This window comes from Vidua chalybeata, chromosome 18, assembly GCF_026979565.1.
Source record: "Vidua chalybeata isolate OUT-0048 chromosome 18, bVidCha1 merged haplotype, whole genome shotgun sequence".
Classification (NCBI taxonomy): domain Eukaryota; kingdom Metazoa; phylum Chordata; class Aves; order Passeriformes; family Viduidae; genus Vidua; species Vidua chalybeata.
In genome coordinates, this window is record NC_071547.1 from 11872634 (window position 1) to 11893973 (window position 21340).

General features: G+C 43.4%; 1 protein-coding gene across 3 annotated transcripts; it reads left to right on the forward strand.

Moving 5' to 3' along the window:
* Positions 1 to 30: 30 nt before the first annotated feature.
* On the forward strand, positions 31 to 15811 carry KLHL22 (kelch like family member 22). 3 transcript variants are annotated; one of them, XM_053959653.1, is made up of 7 exons: positions 31 to 179; positions 8275 to 8544; positions 9401 to 9566; positions 10691 to 11409; positions 12524 to 12716; positions 13379 to 13612; positions 14648 to 15811. In XM_053959653.1, the coding sequence occupies exons 2-7, from the start codon at positions 8318 to 8320 to the stop codon at positions 15023 to 15025; spliced, it is 1917 nt and encodes a 638-aa protein (XP_053815628.1). In that variant the 5' UTR covers positions 31 to 179; positions 8275 to 8317; the 3' UTR covers positions 15026 to 15811. The 3 variants fall into 3 exon arrangements, with proteins under 3 accessions (XP_053815628.1, XP_053815629.1, XP_053815630.1); XM_053959654.1 differs by having other exon boundaries at positions 8292 to 8544; XM_053959655.1 differs by lacking the exon at positions 31 to 179 and adding an exon at positions 472 to 693 and having other exon boundaries at positions 8292 to 8544.
* Positions 15812 to 21340: the final 5529 nt, after the last annotated feature.

A 21340-nucleotide genomic window follows, 5' to 3' on the forward strand; every position in this document is an offset into this window, starting at 1 on the left:
AGCCCCGGGCTCCCCGCGGTGGTGACCGGCCCGGCGCTCACCGGGCACGGCCGCGGCACCTGCCCGGGCAGTGCTGGGGCCGCCCACGCCGCCCGCCCCGGTTCCGGCCGCCGCCGCCCCTCCCTCGCCCGGTGGGTTCCGGGTCGCACATGAAGGCGGAGGCGCCGCCGCCGCTCTCGGTAGGTGCTGCGGCGGGGGCGAGGGAGCGCGGGCCCCGGCGCTCCCCTGCCGGCACCGGCGCTGCCCTTCCCCGGGGAGGGGGGCCCGGGTGGGAGCGTGTCCCGGCCCGACCCCGGGCCGCGTCCTCCGCGCCGCTGGCCGCAGGGCTGCCGCGGGCGCGGCGTCACGGGAGGCAGCAGCCGCGGCCGGAGCGGGGCCGGGGCCGCGGCTGCCAGCGGCGCGTCCCGCCGGGCCCGGCAGCCCCAGAGCCCCGGCAGAAGGCGCTGGGGCCCCGGCGGTGGAGGCCGGCCCCGCGTAGCCGGGCAGGGCTGCGGGCGAGCGAGTGCCACCAGAGCGGTGTCAGCGCCCGCACAGGCGGTGCCCGCCCGGCAAGAGACAGTAAAGCCATAACTGTACTCGAGCCGCCTTTGGCCTCTTCCTCGGGGCTGCTCTAGGGCCAGGCTGCCTCTGTGAGTGGCGTGCAGGTCCAGGTCACCTTCCCCTGCAGAGAAAACTGCTCATTCTCTGTCACCGGTGAGAATTGTCTAAGCCAGGGGTCAGAACCCCACAGGCGCCTGCCAGAACAAAATTAATGTGGTGAACAATATGGAAAAAAATCGTGTTCATGAGAAACTGGAGCTGGAAAGTGCTGGAAGAGGCCCTTGCTCTCTTCCAGGTCATTTAAGCGTCGTGTTTGGCATAGAAATAATTACTTCCTATTTTTTTTCCTCCTTGTTTTTTAGAATACTTAAAATGTCATGATGTGATTTAAGTAATTCAATAAATCAGGTTCAAGTCCTGGCAGCTACCTGAGTTTGTCAAAATTCTTTGAGCAGATTGGCTAATTTATAAATTACACAACAGAAAACATTAGAGTTCTATGAATGTGGGTAAGTTGCAAATCTGCTACAGATAAGATAAAACACTCAAATTAGAAAGCTCATATTCTTTAGGTTGTACTAGTATTCACAGGAGGAAAAAATATTTTTAACTATCCATTTATTTAACTATAGATCTACTTCATGGTGGTGTTGTCTTATACATTTTAAATGAGGTGTTTTATTCTGGATATGTCTTAGAAATAACTTGTAATGGGTTTGGGGTGGGGGGGAAAAGGCAAAACCCCCCAGGTGTTTGCTGAAAGGAATGAATGCCAGCATTTGTGAGACAGCATCGTTTGCAAAAGCAGTTTCCCAAGCCACACCTTTTGGTTTCCTCCCACTCTTCAAGTATACTACTAATGCTAGAAACTGAAAATGGCTCAGAAAGTCAATTCAGAGTGTGTTTCTGCTTATTTCCATTAGTGATGTAAGGGAGGACCTGTGTGTGCAGACCAAGCAAAGCATGTCATCTTTTGAGTGCTCAAAAATAATGCTGAGATATATTATAATATAATACCAGATGTCCTCCTTTCTTTCTTTTTGTGGGGACCTCGGTCAAAAGGAGTTGTTTGGGTTGTTTCTTGTATTTGTAGAAGGTTCCTAAAATGGAGTATTTTGGAATACTTATTTTTGCACAGTTGTGAATGCATAGAGGCATTCTGAAAGAATTACTGACAAAAGCTTCTGCCTTCCCTTTTCCTTGAAAAAGCATGAAACTGCCTTATCTACACACAACATGAACCCAATTGGCTTCTATGTAGCAAGTGCCCATTACAAATTATCACATAGTTGGTGAATTATTCTGCTATTTGCACTCCAGTTAGAATGAACAATAGTTTTGCTTTTCATTTTACATTGTGGCATCACATTTGTTTTCCCAACTATTTTGGCAGGCACCCAGCTGCCTCCCCTTTCTGCACACTCCCTGACTTAGCTGCTGTGTGTCTGCGTGTCCTCTGCCCCGATAAAGTCCTGGTCCCCAGCCAGGTTCTGCCTGCAGATCTGCAGCCCCCAGGCTCAGCAGAACTAGCATTTTGCTCCTGTAGCTTGTCTTGTCAGGCTTGCAGCTGAAATCCTAAATTGTAGCTTTAAATCCTAATCCTTGTTACTCCCTAGGGAGAGATGAAGGTGTGGGCAGCCTTAGGCACAGAGTTTCAAATTCCTCCAATGCATTAAGATTTTTAAGGGCCTAATGTGTTTGGATCCCAACCAGCATGCCATGCTTGGTTGTTCTGTGTCAGGGAAAAGCTCTGGTGAATATGGCCTGCAAGAGGGGACCAAGAGGAACTACATCATTTTGAAGAGCAAAAGCAAAGTCCTGCTGGGTGAGAGTAGCTCCAGGTATCACAGCAGGTAGGAGACAAGCCTGGCTGCAAGGCAGCTTTGGAAGGAGAGACCCTGGGGGTCCTGAGGAGCAGCTAGTTGAATGTGATTTCTCCTGTGGGGTCCAGCTTCATACTGGGCTGTGTTAGCAAGAGTACAGCCAGTAGGTCATGTGAATTATTATTTCCCACTCTGTTAAGCACTCATAATCCCCAAAAAATTGGAATACGGTGCCCAGTTTTGAGCTCTCTGCTGAAAGAAAAAGCTGAGAATTCAGTGGAGGAACCATACAAGGCAGGAGCACTTACAAGAAGATACAAGCACCTGCAAGGCAAGAATACTGGATTTTGTTCAGCACAGGGCAAAAGGAATAAGGGCAGAGCCAGCTGACATTTTTTAAGCTACCTAACGGGCACAGGACAATGTAGAGCCAAACTCTCCTCTGTGGTACACCATGCCAGGGATGAGAGGCAAGTGTCACAAATTGCAGGGAAAAAATTCACACAGCTAAAAAAGAAAACAAATCTGGTGGTTAAACAATCAGTTTTCTGACTACAGACAAGGATGGAGATTTTGCACTTGATTAGACAAAGCTCTCCACAACCTGACCTGATTTTGAAGGTTTCCCTGCTTGGAGCAGATTGGACTAGATACCTCCCAAGTTTCTTTCCAGTCTGAATTATTCCACACTTCTAGGAAAGCACAGGGACCCCCACCAAGCTCGAGCCACCTGTCCATATGGCAGTAAGCTAAACAGATTTGGATACCCAACACCAGCAAGCTTGAGTTTATTTTGGGCACAGCTGATGCACAAGAAAATATCACTATCTGCGTAAAACACCTCTTTGTAGTGATGTAACTGACAGCCACGAGCTCTTGGATACAAAAATGTCTGAGTTTCCATAGAAACTAACTTGGTTAATCCTTCCTGCACCCAGCCATTTCTCTACAGTAGAGAATCAAGGCTGTCAGCACAACTTTACAAAAACCAACACATGCATGCCAAAGCCACACATGCACCTGACATTAGGAGCATCTCTCTGACCTGGGTGCTGGTCATACAAGGGGTGAATACTTGGCTAGGTGTGTTTCATACCACACAGCACCAACAACAGACTTCAGCACTGTAAATGATCTATAGCATGTTAAAGCACAGCATCCCTCACCAGAAAAGAGAGCTTGAGTTAGCTGTAATGGCAGCACAGGAGCACCATGTGTGACAATTGATCTGTCTTGAAAAATATTATTAAGACAGAGACTGCATTCTTCTCTACCTTATCTATTTTGCCATACCTTTAACTTTTCCCTTCCCATTTGCTTGTAGTTGAGTTACTCCATTCCCAGACCTTGTGTCCTTAAAAGAATAAGGATTTTCAGTGAGTACAAGAGCAACCAGCATACCAGTTTCTCATCATTTTTCCAATGATCAAACTACAGTGCATTCCCTGAATTCCTCCTGTCCCAGTGCCAACTTCTTCAGTCATAAGCCACATACCTTTATTATGAAAACAAGCTGTTGATCAGAGAGGGGATTTTGTTTTAAAAAATTACCATGACTCTTTTCATGGGTAGTTAATGAGTTATTTCAGTTGAGTAATCAGAAGACCTCTACTTTTCTTCGTGCCAGTAATCTGCAGAAGCATGTTGTAGAATTTGAATACAAGACAACCACAGAGTTATCTGCGAGTCACTGAGACATTGTAGCTTTCACTGTGTCCATAGCTTATTACCAGGGACAACTGGTGAGACAGTGAACTCTATATAACACAGGAAAGAGAAGGAAGTACTCAAATTCTTTCCTGTTCCCTCCATTGCAAGGCACAGCTGCCTTCTCTTGGTTCTCAGATGGAATCCAGACACAGAATGTAGAAGATTTCAGTCTACTGAAAGAGAGCTGTCTTGTGTTTCTAGGTACCCCTGAGGTTTTTTCCATTTATGGGGGATTTTTTTGCCTGGTGTAATTTTTTTAACTCCTTGATTCAAAGTGACCAAACAGTCAACATCTTTCTACACTTGCCTGCAGACATACACATACAATTACTGATCCCATATACTTTCTTCTTCATGTACTGGAAACTCAGTTGTAATACCTTAAAATTAATCACTACATCAACCCACATCCTCTAAAAGACAAACACAAACTAACATAACTGCAGGCTCCAATACATCGTGCAGCCAGCAAAGAAAATGTCTAGCCTGATTTTCTCTGCAATTTCGAAGTGGTCAGAACAAGGACTTTCCTGTTTCTGCAGACAACATCCCACAGCACATGAGACAATACTTCTTATCTTGGCTACTGTTAAAGAAGCACAGTGAACTCAAAGAATTCCTCCTCTTTTCCACCTGCAGGGTTAGTTCTGCACTACTCAGCCACTGAAGCCCACTGCTAACAGCTGACCAGTACTGAGAAACTTTCTCAAGAAGAGAAGGGAAAGAAAGCATATTACTCAAATTTCTAAGAGCTTGTCTGTCACAGAGCTGTTTTCACAATAACAGAAATAAGAGAGCAGAGAGGCCTCGGGTACATCCTACAAGCTGACAGTAGAGAAGCTCAGGATAGAGGAACAAACCTGTTCTTTCTATCCAGAACTGTCCTGCTTACATTACATTTAGGCAGCTTTGGGTTGGTTTTGGGTTTTTTAAAATAAACATTAGGCAAAACAGATTTTTAGACAGCAACAAAGGCCAAAGCACGCTGGTCAGACCACACCCTGAGAAGCAGGGTGCTGTGCTAACAGCAATATCCCTCCTCAGCAATTTTGTAATCAGCATTTAGAACAATACCCAAAGAAATACACAAAACTATCAGTCAGCTCAGTGACCACACTGCATTTAATCCAGAAAACTCAAATGCCAAGTCCATCCCACTCCTCTTTCAAAGAAGCCCACAACACAGCCCCACTAACCCTGCCACAGCAGCTGCTCTTGTACCTTCCTGCCCACCCGACCCCAGCTGCTCCTGGTGCAGCTGTTCCAGAGCTGAGCACACTCAGCTGAGGGAATCCTGCTGGCCACATCCCCCACAGCCACCCTGTGGACCTCTTGGTCCACCCTTCTTGGTCTTACACCTCTTTTCTAACAGCTCCTGAAACTACCTAGGCAAGAGTTAAGAGGCTTTTGGCTCAAGGAAAACTTAACCACATCTGTCAGTCAGACTTTATAGATTAACACTACAAATGTTCACCTTTAATTTTATAGGCTGGGAGCAGTTCATTAGGTTGATGTACAAGCATGAGTGACCACCCTGAGGGACAGTCCAGCTCACCAGTGACAGCTGAGGTACAGCCCAGGGGCAGGAACTGGAAACAGGAGGTCAGGACTGCCAGAATTCAGAAAATAGAGCGTAGCAAACAATCTGTAGGTTCAGCTGTTAACCAGCCAAAAATCAGCTGTGGAGGATGGTTCAGCTGCACTCCCAGCATTGCTTCTTGACCACACTGGGTGGTCACAGCAGAGCTGGTTTGTTCAGCTCTTCATAATGGTTGTGGCATAATTGAAGTCTGTATCTACTCAAACTAAGTGTGAGATAAACTCCCTGCAGATCTCCAAGACACTTGTCACTGAGAGCTATTCAGATACTAATGTTCATACTGAATCACTAAATAATTTATCATTTTAATGTATTTCTATTTTCTCTCTTTCATAATACCATTTAATCTTCCTGGTTCCAGTTAGCACATTTATAAGGTCAGATCTCTTCTGGGGCTTTACTTGCTGAAAGCCTCATCCCCTTTCTCTGACTTTTTAAGATTATTCAGATAGAGAATATATTCTGAACAGTAACTATCTACAGTCATATTAAATAAAATTAAATAAATAAAGGCTTGCATTTGGGTTTCCCTCTCTACCCTGCATGTATCTCTCTCTGTAACCTGCTTCTCCTACAATACATTTGTTTGCTAACACCTATTACAGGGCTTCAGTGGCCTGTGTAGTTTTATCTCTCACTTATCTTGCCTTGGCCTCTCTCCCACCAATGACTGCAGTATATGATACACTATAACATTGTATCAAAGGTCATGATGTTTCCCCTAATCCTGAAATGTCCTTGGATTCAGAAAATAGTTAATTTGTTGCTTTTACTCTGCTTTTTGAGACTGTGATTTTACTTCCATAGACGCTTCTTTTGATACAGCTTTCTAAGAAGAGGAAAAGATGTAACCTGTTTTCGAGCTTTAACGACATTAAGCCACATTAACAGAGTTAATCAGTCCCTCATTTGGACCATATCTCACCCTACTTTGGTTTTGCTGCATTTATTTCCTTTTAGTGAAATGGGAAATTTCTGATCAACATCATGTAACACTCACTGTTTCACTTGCCTTTCTTACTACATTATTTCCCTTGCCTCGATCCATCACTCTTAGTATTCCCCAGGAGCAAATGCAATGATACACTAATGTTTTGTCTGCTTTTATTTGATTTCTAGGAAAAGCATCAACCTGTCATGAAAAATAACCCATTACTCATCTCTTCAGCTGATGATGGATAGTTTTCCCTCTCTAATCGACCTGAGTGCTCCCCAGAAGGCAGTCTTGTCAGAGCTCCTCTTCTGAGCTGCTGCCTTGGTTTTGCTGGCAAAGGGCAGATTAATACACTTTCTCAGGGTTTTTTCCATCCCATTCACCATGCAACACCACCTTCCTTTTGTTTTGGGCAGTGTAGGGTAACTTCCTCAGGCAGAACAATAAACATTTTCATATTTCTTGGTGTCATGGGCTCCTTCCTCGCTGCCCATACCCAGAATACCTGCAGTGTTTTGAGATCTCCAGTGCTGCCCTCGCTGTCTATGGCTGGCACAATAAAACAATGGCTCCATTTCTTCACTGTTTAGATTTGCTGGGTTTGTTCTCTTTTGCTTCCCTGACTGCTGCTAAGCCCTTGTGACCATCCCTTGTGGCACTAAGCTGTTTCCCAGGCTGCTGAAGAGAGGATCTTCTGAATGTGTTAGCAGCCATATCAGCTCACTTACTTCCTTTTGCTAATGGGGGGTGGTTTTTTAATGCGTGCTAACAACTGGATAGAGTCTATAAGCTCTGACTGCTACAGCTTCTGACATTCCTCAAAGACAATGGACAGGGTAAATTACAGGATGGTAGAAGAGGACTCATGAGATTTTGATTGCTTAACCATAGACATGAAACACAATCACTTGCAGATAGCTTTTTACAGGTGTTTCCCAATGTGCCATAGGGGACCTTCCCAGTGTGTTAGTGGCAACCCTAGAAAAAGGTACAGGATAGCCTTGGACAGTGCCCATTCTGGAGGAAATACCTCCTCTCTGCAGGGAGTCACAGGGAAGTGGAAAGTAGTTGTGCATGCTAGCTTGAAATTGCCAAAATAAAGAAACTCACTTTGAAGCTTGCAGTTTCGTACAGTATTTTGCACAATTAAGGTTGGAAATGTGCTTAGCTACAGAAAATGCAAAAAGCAAACACAGGGAGAGAGAGGAGAGAGGAGATTCTGTGGTAAAATATTAAGAGAAAGATGGAAGGTGCAGTTTATATTGCAGAAAGGTTACCTGAGAATACCAGGCAATTTTGGAATTTGGCAAAATTTTGGTCCATTTTTCGTTGCAGATGATGCAGAAATACAAAAGAAACAAGGGGTTTTGGTAATGGATTGGGAAGTGAAAGTCTTGCTAAGAAAAAAAATACTCATGTGACGCATACCCTGATATTGGTCTGAAAACCCAGGAGTCAGAATACCTGTTTTTGGAAAACCTTATTCTGCCACTTCGCTGTGCTGATGTCCATCTATGTGTTTTCAGTATAATTTGGAATAATTTGTTCAGGACAGAACTGTCTCTCCATTGACTGAAGAATTGCTTTATTTTCTGTGACAGGCAAGGGTCAGAGGACCATTTGTAAAGCAAAAGGCACAAACCTTTGCTGATTCTGTTGTCTCACAGATTTCATTCTGCTGCAGCTGGTAGCTGAGCACTTCTGCCTGGGATGGCGGAGGATCAGGAGCTGACTCAGGCACACAAAGCTGCACTGGAGCCCTCCGTGCAGCAGCGCAGCAGCAACACTTACCGCAGCGCAGAGCACTCGCAGGCCCTGCTCAGCGGGCTGGTGTCTCTCCGGGACAGCAGCATCCTCTTTGATGTGGTTCTGGTGGTGGAAGACAAACCCATCGAGGCTCATCGCATCCTTCTGGCCGCCTCCTGTGACTACTTCAGGTACGCTGCAGCAACAAGCACTGGCTGCCTGTTAGAACTGTGACACCCAGATCTTCAGTCGGCCATACTCCTGAATCTAAAATCAGACCCAGAAGATGGAGCTGAGGCTGTTTCAAAATACTAACTATGGCTTTAGTCATCTCTCTGTTATTTCTCTGCAGAAATAAAGCTCTTGTTCCTGCACACTGAGCTTACCTCCACTAAATTCACTGTGGTACTTGGAGGTTTATAAAGAGGAGAGACCATCTGAGAACTGGTGTCTTCTGCTTAAGTGCACTCTAAGTGGCTTTTAACATATCCTTGGCATTGTAAGAGTGCCCGTGGTGGTGATCATTTCATAATACACAAAAACTCACTGGAGGTGGGTCACTGTTGTGTGCCTGTAGGGTAACTCGCTGGCCATTAAACCAGGCAGTCTCCAGTCAATTTGATTAGCAGTTCCTTGTTTTCATAGAAGCCAATCCAGACAAACTTCTAACTGAAGGAAGAACTGCTCTACCTTGGGAAAAAATCCTCACTGTCCCAAGTTGCTCTGTGTTTCCTCTTCCCCCACACCCAGAGTATCTGCCTTTGACCATTGACTACCCTTGTATACTGGGTCTGTATTTAAGTCCTTCACCTGTGAACTGTACCTTCTAGGTTGCCCCTACTGTTTTCCTGCACACTGAAGTACTACTTCCTTAGGTCCTAAAGGCCTGTACTCTTAACTTAGAAAAGAGGTAATCACTTAAAAGTGTCTAGCTAGGTTTTTGTATTTCCAAATATTTTTTATGTTCCCAGGACAAGATAAGATGAGCAAACTGGAAACAGCTTCAATGCAAATCTGCCATAGCATGTGCTATTGTCTGTTTTGCAGAGGAATGTTTGCAGGAGGATTGAGAGAGATGGAACAAGAAGAAGTTCATATTCATGGCATCTCCTACAATGCAATGTGTAAAATCTTGAACTTCATTTACACTTCTGAGCTGGAACTCAGTGTGAACAGTGTACAGGAAACCTTAGCTGCAGCCTGTCAGCTTCAGGTGAGGTACTGGGAGATGTGACAAAAAAGAAACAAGAAACAAAAGCAACAATGAAAGAAACAGAAAACATGGATATCTAGTTAGAGGGAGGGTTAAGAGGTGATCAGGAGCATGGGCATGATAAGGATTTCTGGAATGTTGTATCCAATGGAATTAACTGTGGAAGGGTAGGAACAATGAATGGGTCCTTGCACATCTCATTTGTGCCAATGGTTTCATTAATTAAAACATTACCCACTTTATCTAGAGGAGTATTTTATATAGCATTCACTTGCACTGATCTGTTTGTGAAAGGTTCCCTGAAACAGAATATCCCTGGCCTATGGTAAAGAATAGGGTTTGCTGCTCAGAAATTGTTGTGCTGCTCAAGGTGAGTCCACAGGCATGTGACCTCTCCTGACCCCAGGAAATCCTGCCACTATGGTTTGCACTAAGTGCAGGGTTCATGTGCTTTTAAGACAATATTTTTTTCTCTAATTTCCCCTGCAGCTAACTGCTGCACAAGGCTTTGGTACTAAATCTTAAACTTTGTGAGTGCTTGCTTTGGTTGGTTTTTACACACTTTGTTAGCAGAAGGGCTCCTGGACAGCAGTTAGTTCTTTGCTCCTCCTGCCAGATACAACTTCAAATTGTGTTCAGAAGTTAATACTAAATATTCATTTTCCTTTCCAATGGCTTCCTATGCTCTTGAGTGGTATATTTGTTACAGATACAATCTTTGATACGGTATGTCTATAGTGCTCTGAAAAAAGCAAGCACAGAGTGACTGTAATCACCGTGTCCTCTGTGTCTGTTTTCCTGGCTGCTCCCAGGCAGGCTGCAGAGCAGGCAGTGCCCAGTGTCCCACATGTCTTGGAAGGCACATTGCTGCTGCACCTGAAGCCAGACTTAGTCTTGCAGTAGAGCATGGCTAGAAGAGCTGTATTATATTCATCCACATAGCCATGCTGAGTTCTCTTTCTCTGGGGAAAGGTGAATAGGGCACAAGTGACCATGGTGGTCAGACTGTGAGGAGAGCAGCCACTTCATGGACAATTTCCTTACAGTCATCCCAGGCTTCAGTCCCCTGTCTCTCAAGTGTGGGGCAGGTGGTGTCTGAAATGGAAAACCTCTCTCTCTTGCAGATTCCAGAAGTCATTAAGTTCTGTTGTGATTTCCTCATGTCCTGGGTAGATGAAGAGAACATCCTTGATGTATACAGACTAGCTGACCACTATGACTTAAAGCATTTGAGTGAGCAGCTGGACTCCTACATTTTGAAGAACTTCACAGCTTTCTCAAGGACACAAGTGTACCGACAGCTACCCCTGCAGAAGGTCTACTCCCTTCTCAGCAGCAACCGTTTGGAGGTTAACTATGAGTTTGAAGTTTATGATGGAGCACTTTTTTATCATTATTCTCCAGAGGAACTGGAGACAGATCAGGTCTCCCTGATGGAGCCCCTTAAGCTACTTGAGACAGTTCGTTTTCCTCTGATGGAACCCCAGATCCTGCAAAGGCTTCATGACAAATTAAGTCCATGTCCTTTAAAAGATACAGTTGCAGATGCATTAATGTACCACAAGAATGAATGTCTTCAGCCAATGCTTCAGAGCTCCCAGACACAGCTGAGATCAGAATTTCAATGTGTAGTGGGATTTGGAGGGATGCATTCTACTCCATCCATTGTCCTCAGTGATCAAGCCAAGTATCTGAACCCCTTGTTGGGGGAGTGGAGGCACTTTACAGCTGCACTAGCTCCCAGAATGTCCAACCAAGGGATTGCTGTTCTCAATAATTTTGTGTATTTAATTGGTGGAGACAACAATGTAAGTGGTTTTCGAGCAGAGTCGAGGTGTTGGAGGTAAGATAAGGATAATCCTGCTATTAATTTTATTGCCACCCTGTTGCCCATTTCTGAGTCTGTAAGCCAGTAGACAGTCAGTACACTTGCCAGCCTAAAGATCAGGAACTGAGCAGGAGCCTCACTGAAAGAAAAGACAAGAAATGACCTTCATAGTAACAGGAAGCTCCCAGCAGAGCTTATGAGACAAAGCTAAGCCTAACAGTGTAGAAACAGCTACTCATTCAAGAGTATTACTCGTGCTTCTCTCTGCCTTGTTGGAGGAGGGAAATATTAAAGGTATGGGAAGCAGTAATGAGCCTGAACTCTAGGCTGTCTAGATGTTCTCTAACTGGCATTTTCTGGAAGTCTTCTATGTGTAGTTTTTGTCCCAGTATGAAAGCATTTTAAATAAAATGCTATTAAAACAGATTTTCAAAAATCTGTGTGCACAATAGCAGCATTCCAGAGTCTTTTTATATTACTGTGTGACAGGGAAGAGCAGGAGGAAGGATCAGGTTTAGACCTTCATGCCCATTACATTGCAAAAACAGATATATACCCTTCTGTCTTTAAATTGTGCTCATTTTTACAAGTCTTAGCTGAGTTGCTGTTATTTTATGGCATGCATAGTTTCAATTCTCAACCAATTTTCTCTGTAAGTAAAACTTCCAGACGAGAGAGATAGTTTGACATGAAAGTGAATCATGAGATTCACTTTGAGCAGCAGATATTTGGGGTAAAGAATCAAAGAACCCACTACATATTTATGTCCTTCTTGTATTCTTGAAGATCCAGATTCAGTCTTTGTGCTATTTTTAGACTGTGTTACCTTGTAGAATGGCTTTGTGCAAACAGAGATTGTGATATGTAACCCAACAGCAGTGTACAAGATAATGGAAAACCTAGGCTTTGATAGCATGATTATGTCAGCTAAAGTACATCTTCTATAAATAGAATAAAACAACTTTGCTAATAATAAAATGCTGGGAAGGCCAAATTTCACATCACTTAGAGATGAGCTCAGTTTCAGCTGAAGACAGTGCAGTAACCCACATCCGTGGAGCAGTCTGGTATTCCAGCAGTAATTCTGCAGCTGCAGGAATAACTTTCTTTGGTCCCATTCTTTTGCAAGGTATGACCCACGACACAACAGATGGTTCCAGATCCAGTCCCTGCAGCAAGAGCACGCTGACCTCAGTGTTTGTGTCGTGGACAACTATATTTATGCCGTCGCAGGCCGAGATTACCATGAAGACCTGAGGGAAGTGGAGAGGTATGACCCTAAAACCGACACTTGGGAATATGTGACACCTCTGAAGAAGGAGGTAAGGAGTGCATTAGCCACACACTCTACCACAGTTCCCCAATTCCTGATTTAATCTTGCTAGATGTTTTTCTCAGGTGTAACTTTTAATTTGCTGATATTCAGATGGGAAGCAGTAAATGCTATATATGCAATAAATGGATGACAAGAAAATTAAATGATAGCATATGTAAATTACATTTTCCAGTTAAATGCTTATTTTTCCTGTTTCTTGTTGATTTTGCCTGCACCTTTATTGTGTTAATCCTTAAAACTTTTAATAAAACAAATAACAAATGTGTGTCAGTGCTGAAAATACAAAAAGCCTGAATTGAGTGCTACTAAGTAGAATAACTTGCATTCCTGGTAACACTGCTTGTTTAAGAAAAATCACCAATAAAAAGGCTTCCAAGTAGATTAGGGAATAAAGTTATAGTATGAATGATCTAATCAAGGAACAATAAAGACAGAGAATGCTGCAGTTCTGGAAGTTTTAGAAATTCTAGTGTGTTTCATTCAGAAATTTGCAATTATAATATCTTAGCAAGAACTATCCATAAGAAAATCCTTTCTGCTTTTGATCTCTGCATAACTCATGAACAATGTCCATTCCCTACTTCAAAACTGGGAGAAATACACAAATTCAGAGCTCAACCTCTCTTTGCCGTTGGTGTGGTGGTGCAGGTGTACGCCCACGCGGGAGCAGCGCTGGATGGGAAGATGTACATCACCTGTGGGAGGAGAGGAGAGGACTATCTGAAGGAGCTGCAGTGCTATGACCCAAGGACTGACCGCTGGGATGTCCTGGCAGATGGCCCAGTGAGACGGGCGTGGCACGGGATGGCTGCGCTGCTGGGAAAGCTCTACGTCATCGGGGGGAGCAACAATGACTCTGGCTACAGGAGGGATGTTCACCAGGTGAGACCGTGTCACACCTGTGTCTTTTCTTGGCTTCTCATGGATGCTGGCACTTAGATGTAATGTCTTTTTCCTACTAAGTATGCAAATGAAACTGTCTCTCTGCAATGGATGAGCTCTCCCCCACTCACCTGCAGAACTAGCAATGATTTATTTACTGTTGTCTGTCTTGAACACTTTGTCTCACCCACAAAACATTAAAGCTCTAGCACTTGGAATTCTTATCAATTTTAAAACATCTCTGATGGATAACTTCATTGGCATGCGCATGCCCAGTAAGCAGCACATCAGTTAAATTTACTTTACTGTCTTTACATGCATTTTTTCTAAGTGGAGAACTTTTGAATTACCATTGTATAACTGCAGGGCAGAGCTATTAAGGATATGTTGGATAGCAGTTGTATAACGCAATTAAAATGTACAGTATCTGATGATAAGGGACATCTGGAGAGAATTCTCTTGAACCTTATTCCAGCTTCTAGAACTGCTAGAGACTTGAAAAGAAGATTGAAAAACTAACTGCTTTTATAGAGCCAGTGGAGATGGCAGAATTAAATCTAGCTGAAGAGTGTGTCTGAATGATAATAAGGTGCCTACAAATGAAAGCAGTTAGCCAAGTAGGTACCAAATGAAATCCGAAGCTCTTCAACGTATGGCACAGACGCAGCTTAGCAGATTTGTCATATTTGTATGTTCCAGCACTTCTTCTCTAATGCAAACAGGTGAATTGTGTCCGGGCTTATATTAGCACATGTCCCCATCTCTTTCACTTTTGTATACATTTTTGTATACAAAACATACAGCTGTTACTCCAGCCCAGGGTCAGAACTTGTGATTTCAAAGCTATGTGGTAACTATGCACAATTTTCTGCTGAGCACTGTACTTGTATTAGATAGTCACACGCTGTCTCCATTATCAACACACTGTCAAAAGACTGATGATATTCCTCCCTAAGTAGTTTACCTTATGGCCAGGCTCTGTCACGAGGATACAAGTCCAGCTTTGCCTTCTCTCTTTTCTTTTTTGTTTTACAGGTTGCCTGCTATAAGCCAAGCACTGATCAGTGGACAAATGTATGTCCACTTCCTGCAGGGCACGGGGAGCCAGGCATCGCGGTCTTAGACAACAGGATTTATGTCTTGGGAGGCAGATCCCACAACAGGGGAATCCGCATGGACTATGTCCACATTTATGATGCAGAGAGAGACTGTTGGGAGGAAGGACCCCAGCTGGAGGATGATATTTCTGGGATGGCTGCCTGTGTCCTCACGTTGCCCAGGGCTATTTTAATGGAAACAGAGAAGTGGCTCTCAGAATGGCACGCAGACCGAATGAAGCATCATCTTGATTTTCCATCAGAAGTTATGAGCGTATCAGACTGGGAGGAATTTGACAACTCAAGTGAAGATTAGAAAACTTTAATTTTTTTTTTTTTTTTGGCCAGTGGATGAGGAAATTAAGGTTTGGAGAAAGTACTTGAGAGATTTTATATGTCTTTCTTATATCATAAAAGTATTTAAAGGTTTTAAAAATAAGTGTTCTGCACAAAATGCCATTCACAGTCAGTATCTACCCATCTGCAAGTGTCCTGCACAAAATGCACTTACAGTCAGTACCTGCCCACCTGCCAGAAAGCAGCGTTTTTAAAGTAACCACACAACTGCCATTTCCCCCAGTTGTATAGAGGTTCTTGTACTTTGAAGGAGGCTTTTCTCAGCCTTCAGCATGGACAGAAAAAAAAGCACAGAAGGCTCAACTTGACTAGCTTCTTTCCTTCCAGCTTTTAGCTCAAAATAGCTTCTTGAGATTTTTTTTTCCTTTTTTTTTTTTTTTTTTTGGGTAATAAAACTTCCAAGCCAGCTTAATACAGGAAGGTAACACCTAGTGCTGCCCTCCTGTGCCAGGTGTCAGACAGCTTGATTAGTTTTTCAGCAAGAGTGAACATACAGAAACAGGAACAGGAGCAGGAAAGTCTGAACCTTCATCTCATCTGGGCATGCAGCCATCCTTGTAACTGGCTGAGAGTCTGTGAACTGACACCCACTCCTGAACTTCTATACTGCAAGTTCTGTCAACACAGTGGAAAGAAGATTTCTAGAAAAATCTCTCTGTACAGAATATGGCAATCTCATCATTTCATGGTCAGACACATTTGTTCTCAACCATATATTAATAAATTCTTGTCAGAACTTTTTAAACTGCTGTCTCTGTTTTATTAACAGTGATGTGGCAGCTGAAAGTTTCATTATATCCTAAAGCAGGATTGGCAAAGTTACTCCAATTTTTTTTTCATTCTTTTATTATATGCTTTAGAAGAGAATAAAGAAAATAGAGATTGGTTTGCCACAGAAAAAAAAAATGAGATAACAAGAAGTATGGAAGATTACACTGGTCCAAGACTCTGCAGTAGCTGAACTAATGCCAGGAACTACGGCTGAGAAAGATAAGGCACAGTAAATCCTTCCTTCATGGGGCCTTAAAATGATTGGTTTCTGACTCCCATCTTGCTTAACATAGGGTTAGAAGCTGATATAAATTCTGAACCAGTGTGATACCGAACACTCTGAGATCCTTCCTCTTGGAGGGGTGGAGAAATCAGTGCACCAGAAAATCCTGAAAAACTCCCAAAAGCTTTAAAATCTTATAGCAATGTTGGGGTTGCAGAAAGGCAAAACCAGTGACAATCAGAATGACATGGAACTAGGCAAGTGTCATTACATTGTGACAAATACTGCACATGGATGTGCTGCTTCAGAGAAATGCAGGAAGTTCCTGGATATTCCCCCTGCTTGGGGGTATTCTGTTTATGGAAGCAAAGATAATTTCAAAACAGACCTAAATTACTCTGCTTTAGTAAACTGGGCTTCTGGAAAAAGATTCAAGAGTATTTGCATCAAACTTATTTGTTTAAATAAGTTCAATAGCTTTTTCTTGTTAAGAGGGGCATTTGTTGAACTCCATTCTTCAGCACTGTCAATTTTCACCTCCATGTCTGAACTTTTGCCAGTGGGCAAATAAAACAAAAGACCTGGTAACTGCAGGAAACCCTGATTACGAGCTTTTTTCAGAAAATACTTTTTTGATAGTGAACTCTGGACTGCACACAGGGTCTGGAAATGCAGACTTTATTACACTGCAATATTAGAGACTGATAAATATTCCTTTTTTGCCTACAGAGTTACTTGCAATGTGTAGGAATTAAAGGTAGCCTTCAGATGTAAGGACATACCTCTCTGACCTGGGTGTCACTAGAACCACTCCTTCCAGACTGCAGGTGGCAATTTGTTTCCTCTGCAAACAAGTGATTAAAGTGATTGTTTCTAACTGACATCTAACCCAATGCAGTGCATTTTCCATTTTAACCAGCACCTCTAGACAGACCAGAGATGCATAGTATTATACAAAGATATAGGGTTGTTATTTAGATGAAACCTTACTTAGCCTCTTTAACAATGAAAAAAGAATTACTCATTCTTTGTCTAGCTCCTTTTCCTATGTGTACCACTAGAGGGTATTACTCACTGTTACAAATAACCAACCCGAGAGGCTAATTCTTAGATTCCATAGGAGAATAGAAGACATTCATGAGTAATTAATGAACCAAAGAAACATCTTGAGAAAACTTTGGTGGAGGGGGGTGTTCCAGCTTCTACCCTGTCACTCCTTCTGTGTGTGAATACTGATTCTAGAGAGCTCATCCATTATTCCATTTATCAGCATATGCTATTTTGTTATTGCATTATTCACTAAATGTTGCAGTTGGATGCTCTGAAAAGCTAATGAATATAAGGCTTAGAATGCAGTTGCAAGGAAATGACTTAAAGCAGATGATCATCTACCTTAGCACTACATTATTTTTCTCATGTTTTTACTTATTGGTATAATAACCCTAAGTTACTTGAACTAACCCTAAGAGCAGGTAATATTTGATAAAAGTAACTTTTTGCTTTCAGCCCAAAAATTTCTTTACATCTGAGCATAATGTGACTGTTGAAAGTTACAGTATGCACTATCTTACTTGCATGTTTTTCATTTAGGTAAAAAACCATGGAGTTTGGCTCAAACCATCCTAATCACTTTTAGCAGTAGCTCACTTTAGGCCAGCATGTCCTTTTTTCAAACTAGCACACAGGCTAAATAATAATAAAATTGCTTTGCTTTAAAAATGTCAATTTTCTTTTATTCAGCAGACATAAATTACTTCTTGTTTACTACCATTACCTATATAAACAAATTGCAGGAAAGATTACAGGTTGATACACAGAGCTGTAATTATTATCGATTGGTTTTCATATCAAGAATGATGCTTCAGGAACTGAACTTTCACAAGCCCACTTAAGCTTTGTTACCTTAAGAGAAACGTGTACTCATAGGGATTTCCAGCTGATTCTGGTTTTTTTTTTTTTAATTTATAAATTCTCTGGTGTCCTAAATATGTCAATCTTGTATCTGACAGTAAAAGGCTTTTTTAAAAATTTTTTTACAGTAAGCTCTCTGAGCCAGTATAAAACAAGACATTGTGGACAGATGGACAATGAACTAAGAAAGCTTTAAGTTATTTCTGGTCTGTGAGAGAACAATCAAACAGCTCTTCCAGAACTGAGTGATCAAAATACCAACACTTAAACTGCTGATACATTAGGAAGTCCAGAAGAATAGTAATTAGCTTTCTTGATGATCTATTTTCCTATTTCCTGCCAGCACAGAGGTAAAGCTGTACAGGCATATTTGCCAGATTTGTAATTAGTGGACTTGTATCCTGAAGTATTTCAGGCTTCCACATTTGCAGAAGTAATTGTGATTGCTTCAGTTTTGTTTCATAACTGCTTTCACTACTGTATTTCTTCTCCAGCTGTCTACTTCCAAACCCAACATATCCTTTCTCATTTTCCTCATAGTTTAAATTAGGGTCATTAATTTTGTATTGGAAGCATACCCAGTACTTGATTTGAAACAAAATAAGGATTCTTATTCTGTACCCTTGACAGAAATGCACTTCTCCTTACTTAGGGATGAGCCACATGTACAATTTATTTGGCACTCAGCCCAATTGATGGGATCAAAAGCTTCTGGTGAAAGGAAGAAGGAACAGCTGGGCACAGGGAAAGAGGTACAGGGCCTTCTCAAGGGAATATTCTGCCAGCTGAGCTTTTGTTTCATGGGCAGCTGATGCACTTTTGAGCTCCCCACCTCCTCCACTGCATTAAAACTGGCCATGCTCAGCTGCCAACAGGTAAAGTCTAAGAGCATAAAGGTATTTATATGTACTAAAAAGGTAAAGTAGTACCAGACATTCATCCATTCTTCCTAAACCAAATGCATTTGTAGGGATGTAATACATCTGAGATGATTGTCTGTAGTCTAGGAAGTTGAAGCCCAGTCTTATCAAAAAGCATTAATGATGAACAAGTCACCTTTTTCTCATATGAAAGTAGAATGTGGGATCTTTTACCTAAAATATCTGGTTTAGTTTAACCAGTTACTAAAACAGAGGAGGGAATTACTTGAAGGATGCAGACAACCTGCACATATACAAGTTCAGAACATCTAATTTGAAAGTTCATTCAAACTGAAAACCTCTCCATGCCTTAGATTCCTCTCTGGATGGGAAGGTGGAAGTCTTGGTTCTTCAGCAGCAGTCCAGGCCCCATGCAGTACTCCACAAAAACTGGTTTATAATTAATACTACTTATTTCTGACATGTTCCAACTATTTTGATATTCTAGTATTATCTGTACAAAATGGAGGCAAAATCACTATGCATATTTGATTTTTATTTTAACAAAAATTGTAATTCAACAAAATGAAGCAGCAGGAATTTTTATTTCCTTTTTATGTACTATAAGTTACTAAATCTGCTAACTTACAGTTTTTGTAATTATTTTAAAATGTTATTTAGTATATTATTGCAAATCCAAGTGCTATCTTTTAATCTGTATTTTGGCCATGGTCAAACAGAGACCAAGCCACATTTGTTCAAGTGACACAAGAAAACATCATAACCTTCATATTTTATTGTAGCCTGTCTACAAGTGTTTAAAACTGGCTGTTACTGGCAGACACAAGCACTTAAACCAGGAGGAATGGATCAGAGGTATAGCTACTAAGTAAGATTTTCTAGTAATGGACGAAATTTTTTTGCATAGATGTGAATTTTCAGATGCAATTATTCATCTCTAGGTCACTGTTCTGCTGTACATGACTAACAGCTGTTGTTTTCCACCCAGGAGATGGCTGTATGTCAGCAGCTGGTAAAATGATACTTGCTCATGGATTCAGGGGCTGCTTTAAGATACTTTCATCTTAATGATGAGACTTTTCCTGGATGGTTTTGTCTAAAACATGACACTGGAGAAGTCTTCCATTTTAGATGATTTAACTCTGCTAAACGTCTGCAGAGACGCAGCCCATATGTTCCAATCCAGACACCTCAGTTGGCACTGGTTGCCAACGTAGGATGAGGAACAAAGAGGAAAAAAAATGACTGCGTAATGACTGAACTTTTGGAAAAAGCAGAGCATGAAAGAAAGACAGCAAAGCTGGAATAACACTGCACAACAGTCCAGTTCAGTGCTTCAAGACAGCTTAAATCTATTTCTCATTTGAAATGGCTTTTTATCTTTCAAGTGCTGCTTCATTTGACGTTGCCAGCCCTGAAGCAAAATTAATTAAAAAAGCAGAAATTAAACGAAGTCACAAGACTGAGCTAAAATCACACCATTAGCAGAGGTTTCCAGCACCTCCGGGGAGCCCGTGCAGTTACTTTGTCGCGCCCTTGCCCATCGCGGCCGGACAGGCCGAACGGCGCTGCCGGGCCCCGGGACGTGAGTCAGAGCTCGGTGCCTGTCTGGGCTCACGGCGCCAACCTCCCTCTCAAATTCAAACAGCTCATCCGCACCATGTGCCAAGCGCTGCCCCCGAGCCCTGCTGAGTCCTTTCCGGGGTTTCCTTCCTCTTCAGCGGCTGCGACACCATCTTCCCTCCCGCCTGGGCCACTCTGGGCTTTGACCCCGTTATCTGGGAACAAGGCTATGAAGAGGCAGGAAACGGCCCCTTAGAGCACGTAGGAAATTATCTCGAGATCAGAGATGATTATCACCGCGGGCCGTTTTGTTCCTTAAAAGAAAATTAACTAGTAAAAACCAGCAAAACCTCAGGGGAGGTGGTGTCTGTCTGCAAACCGCCTGGGGTCAGGGTGCTGGCACCCCTCAGATCCAGGAGCAGTGAGAGCAGCCCGAGGCAGTCCCGGGGCACCGGGGAGCAAAGCCTGGGGCTGGGCGGCACCGAGCAGGGAGAACGTGCCGAGAGGGATGGGGAGAAGATGGAGGGTGCCCCTCAGATACCTTATGGCCAAGGGCTGGGGAGTTTCTGGGGGGTGACCCGCGTCAAAGCGCGCCTGCAGCACTGAGGGAGCCCTGCCCTATGAGGGGATGCGGCAGGCGCTCGGTCACCCCCGCCTCACTCACCGCACCGACCGGGGGTGCGCCGGGGACGGCTTGAGTGACTCGCGCGGAGAAACGGGGAAAGGGCGGCTCTCCCGCTCCCCTGGGCGCCAGCACGGGGCACCGGGGCACGAACCCCCCGCCCGGCCCCTGAGGCGGGCGCGGCCCCGCGCTGCCGCCGCCGCCATGGCGCGTGCGCGGGGCGGTGTCTCGGAGCGTTCGCGCGGCCCGGCGCAGCCGCCATTTTGGAGCTGGGCTCGCGAGGGGAGGAACCCGCGGGAGGAC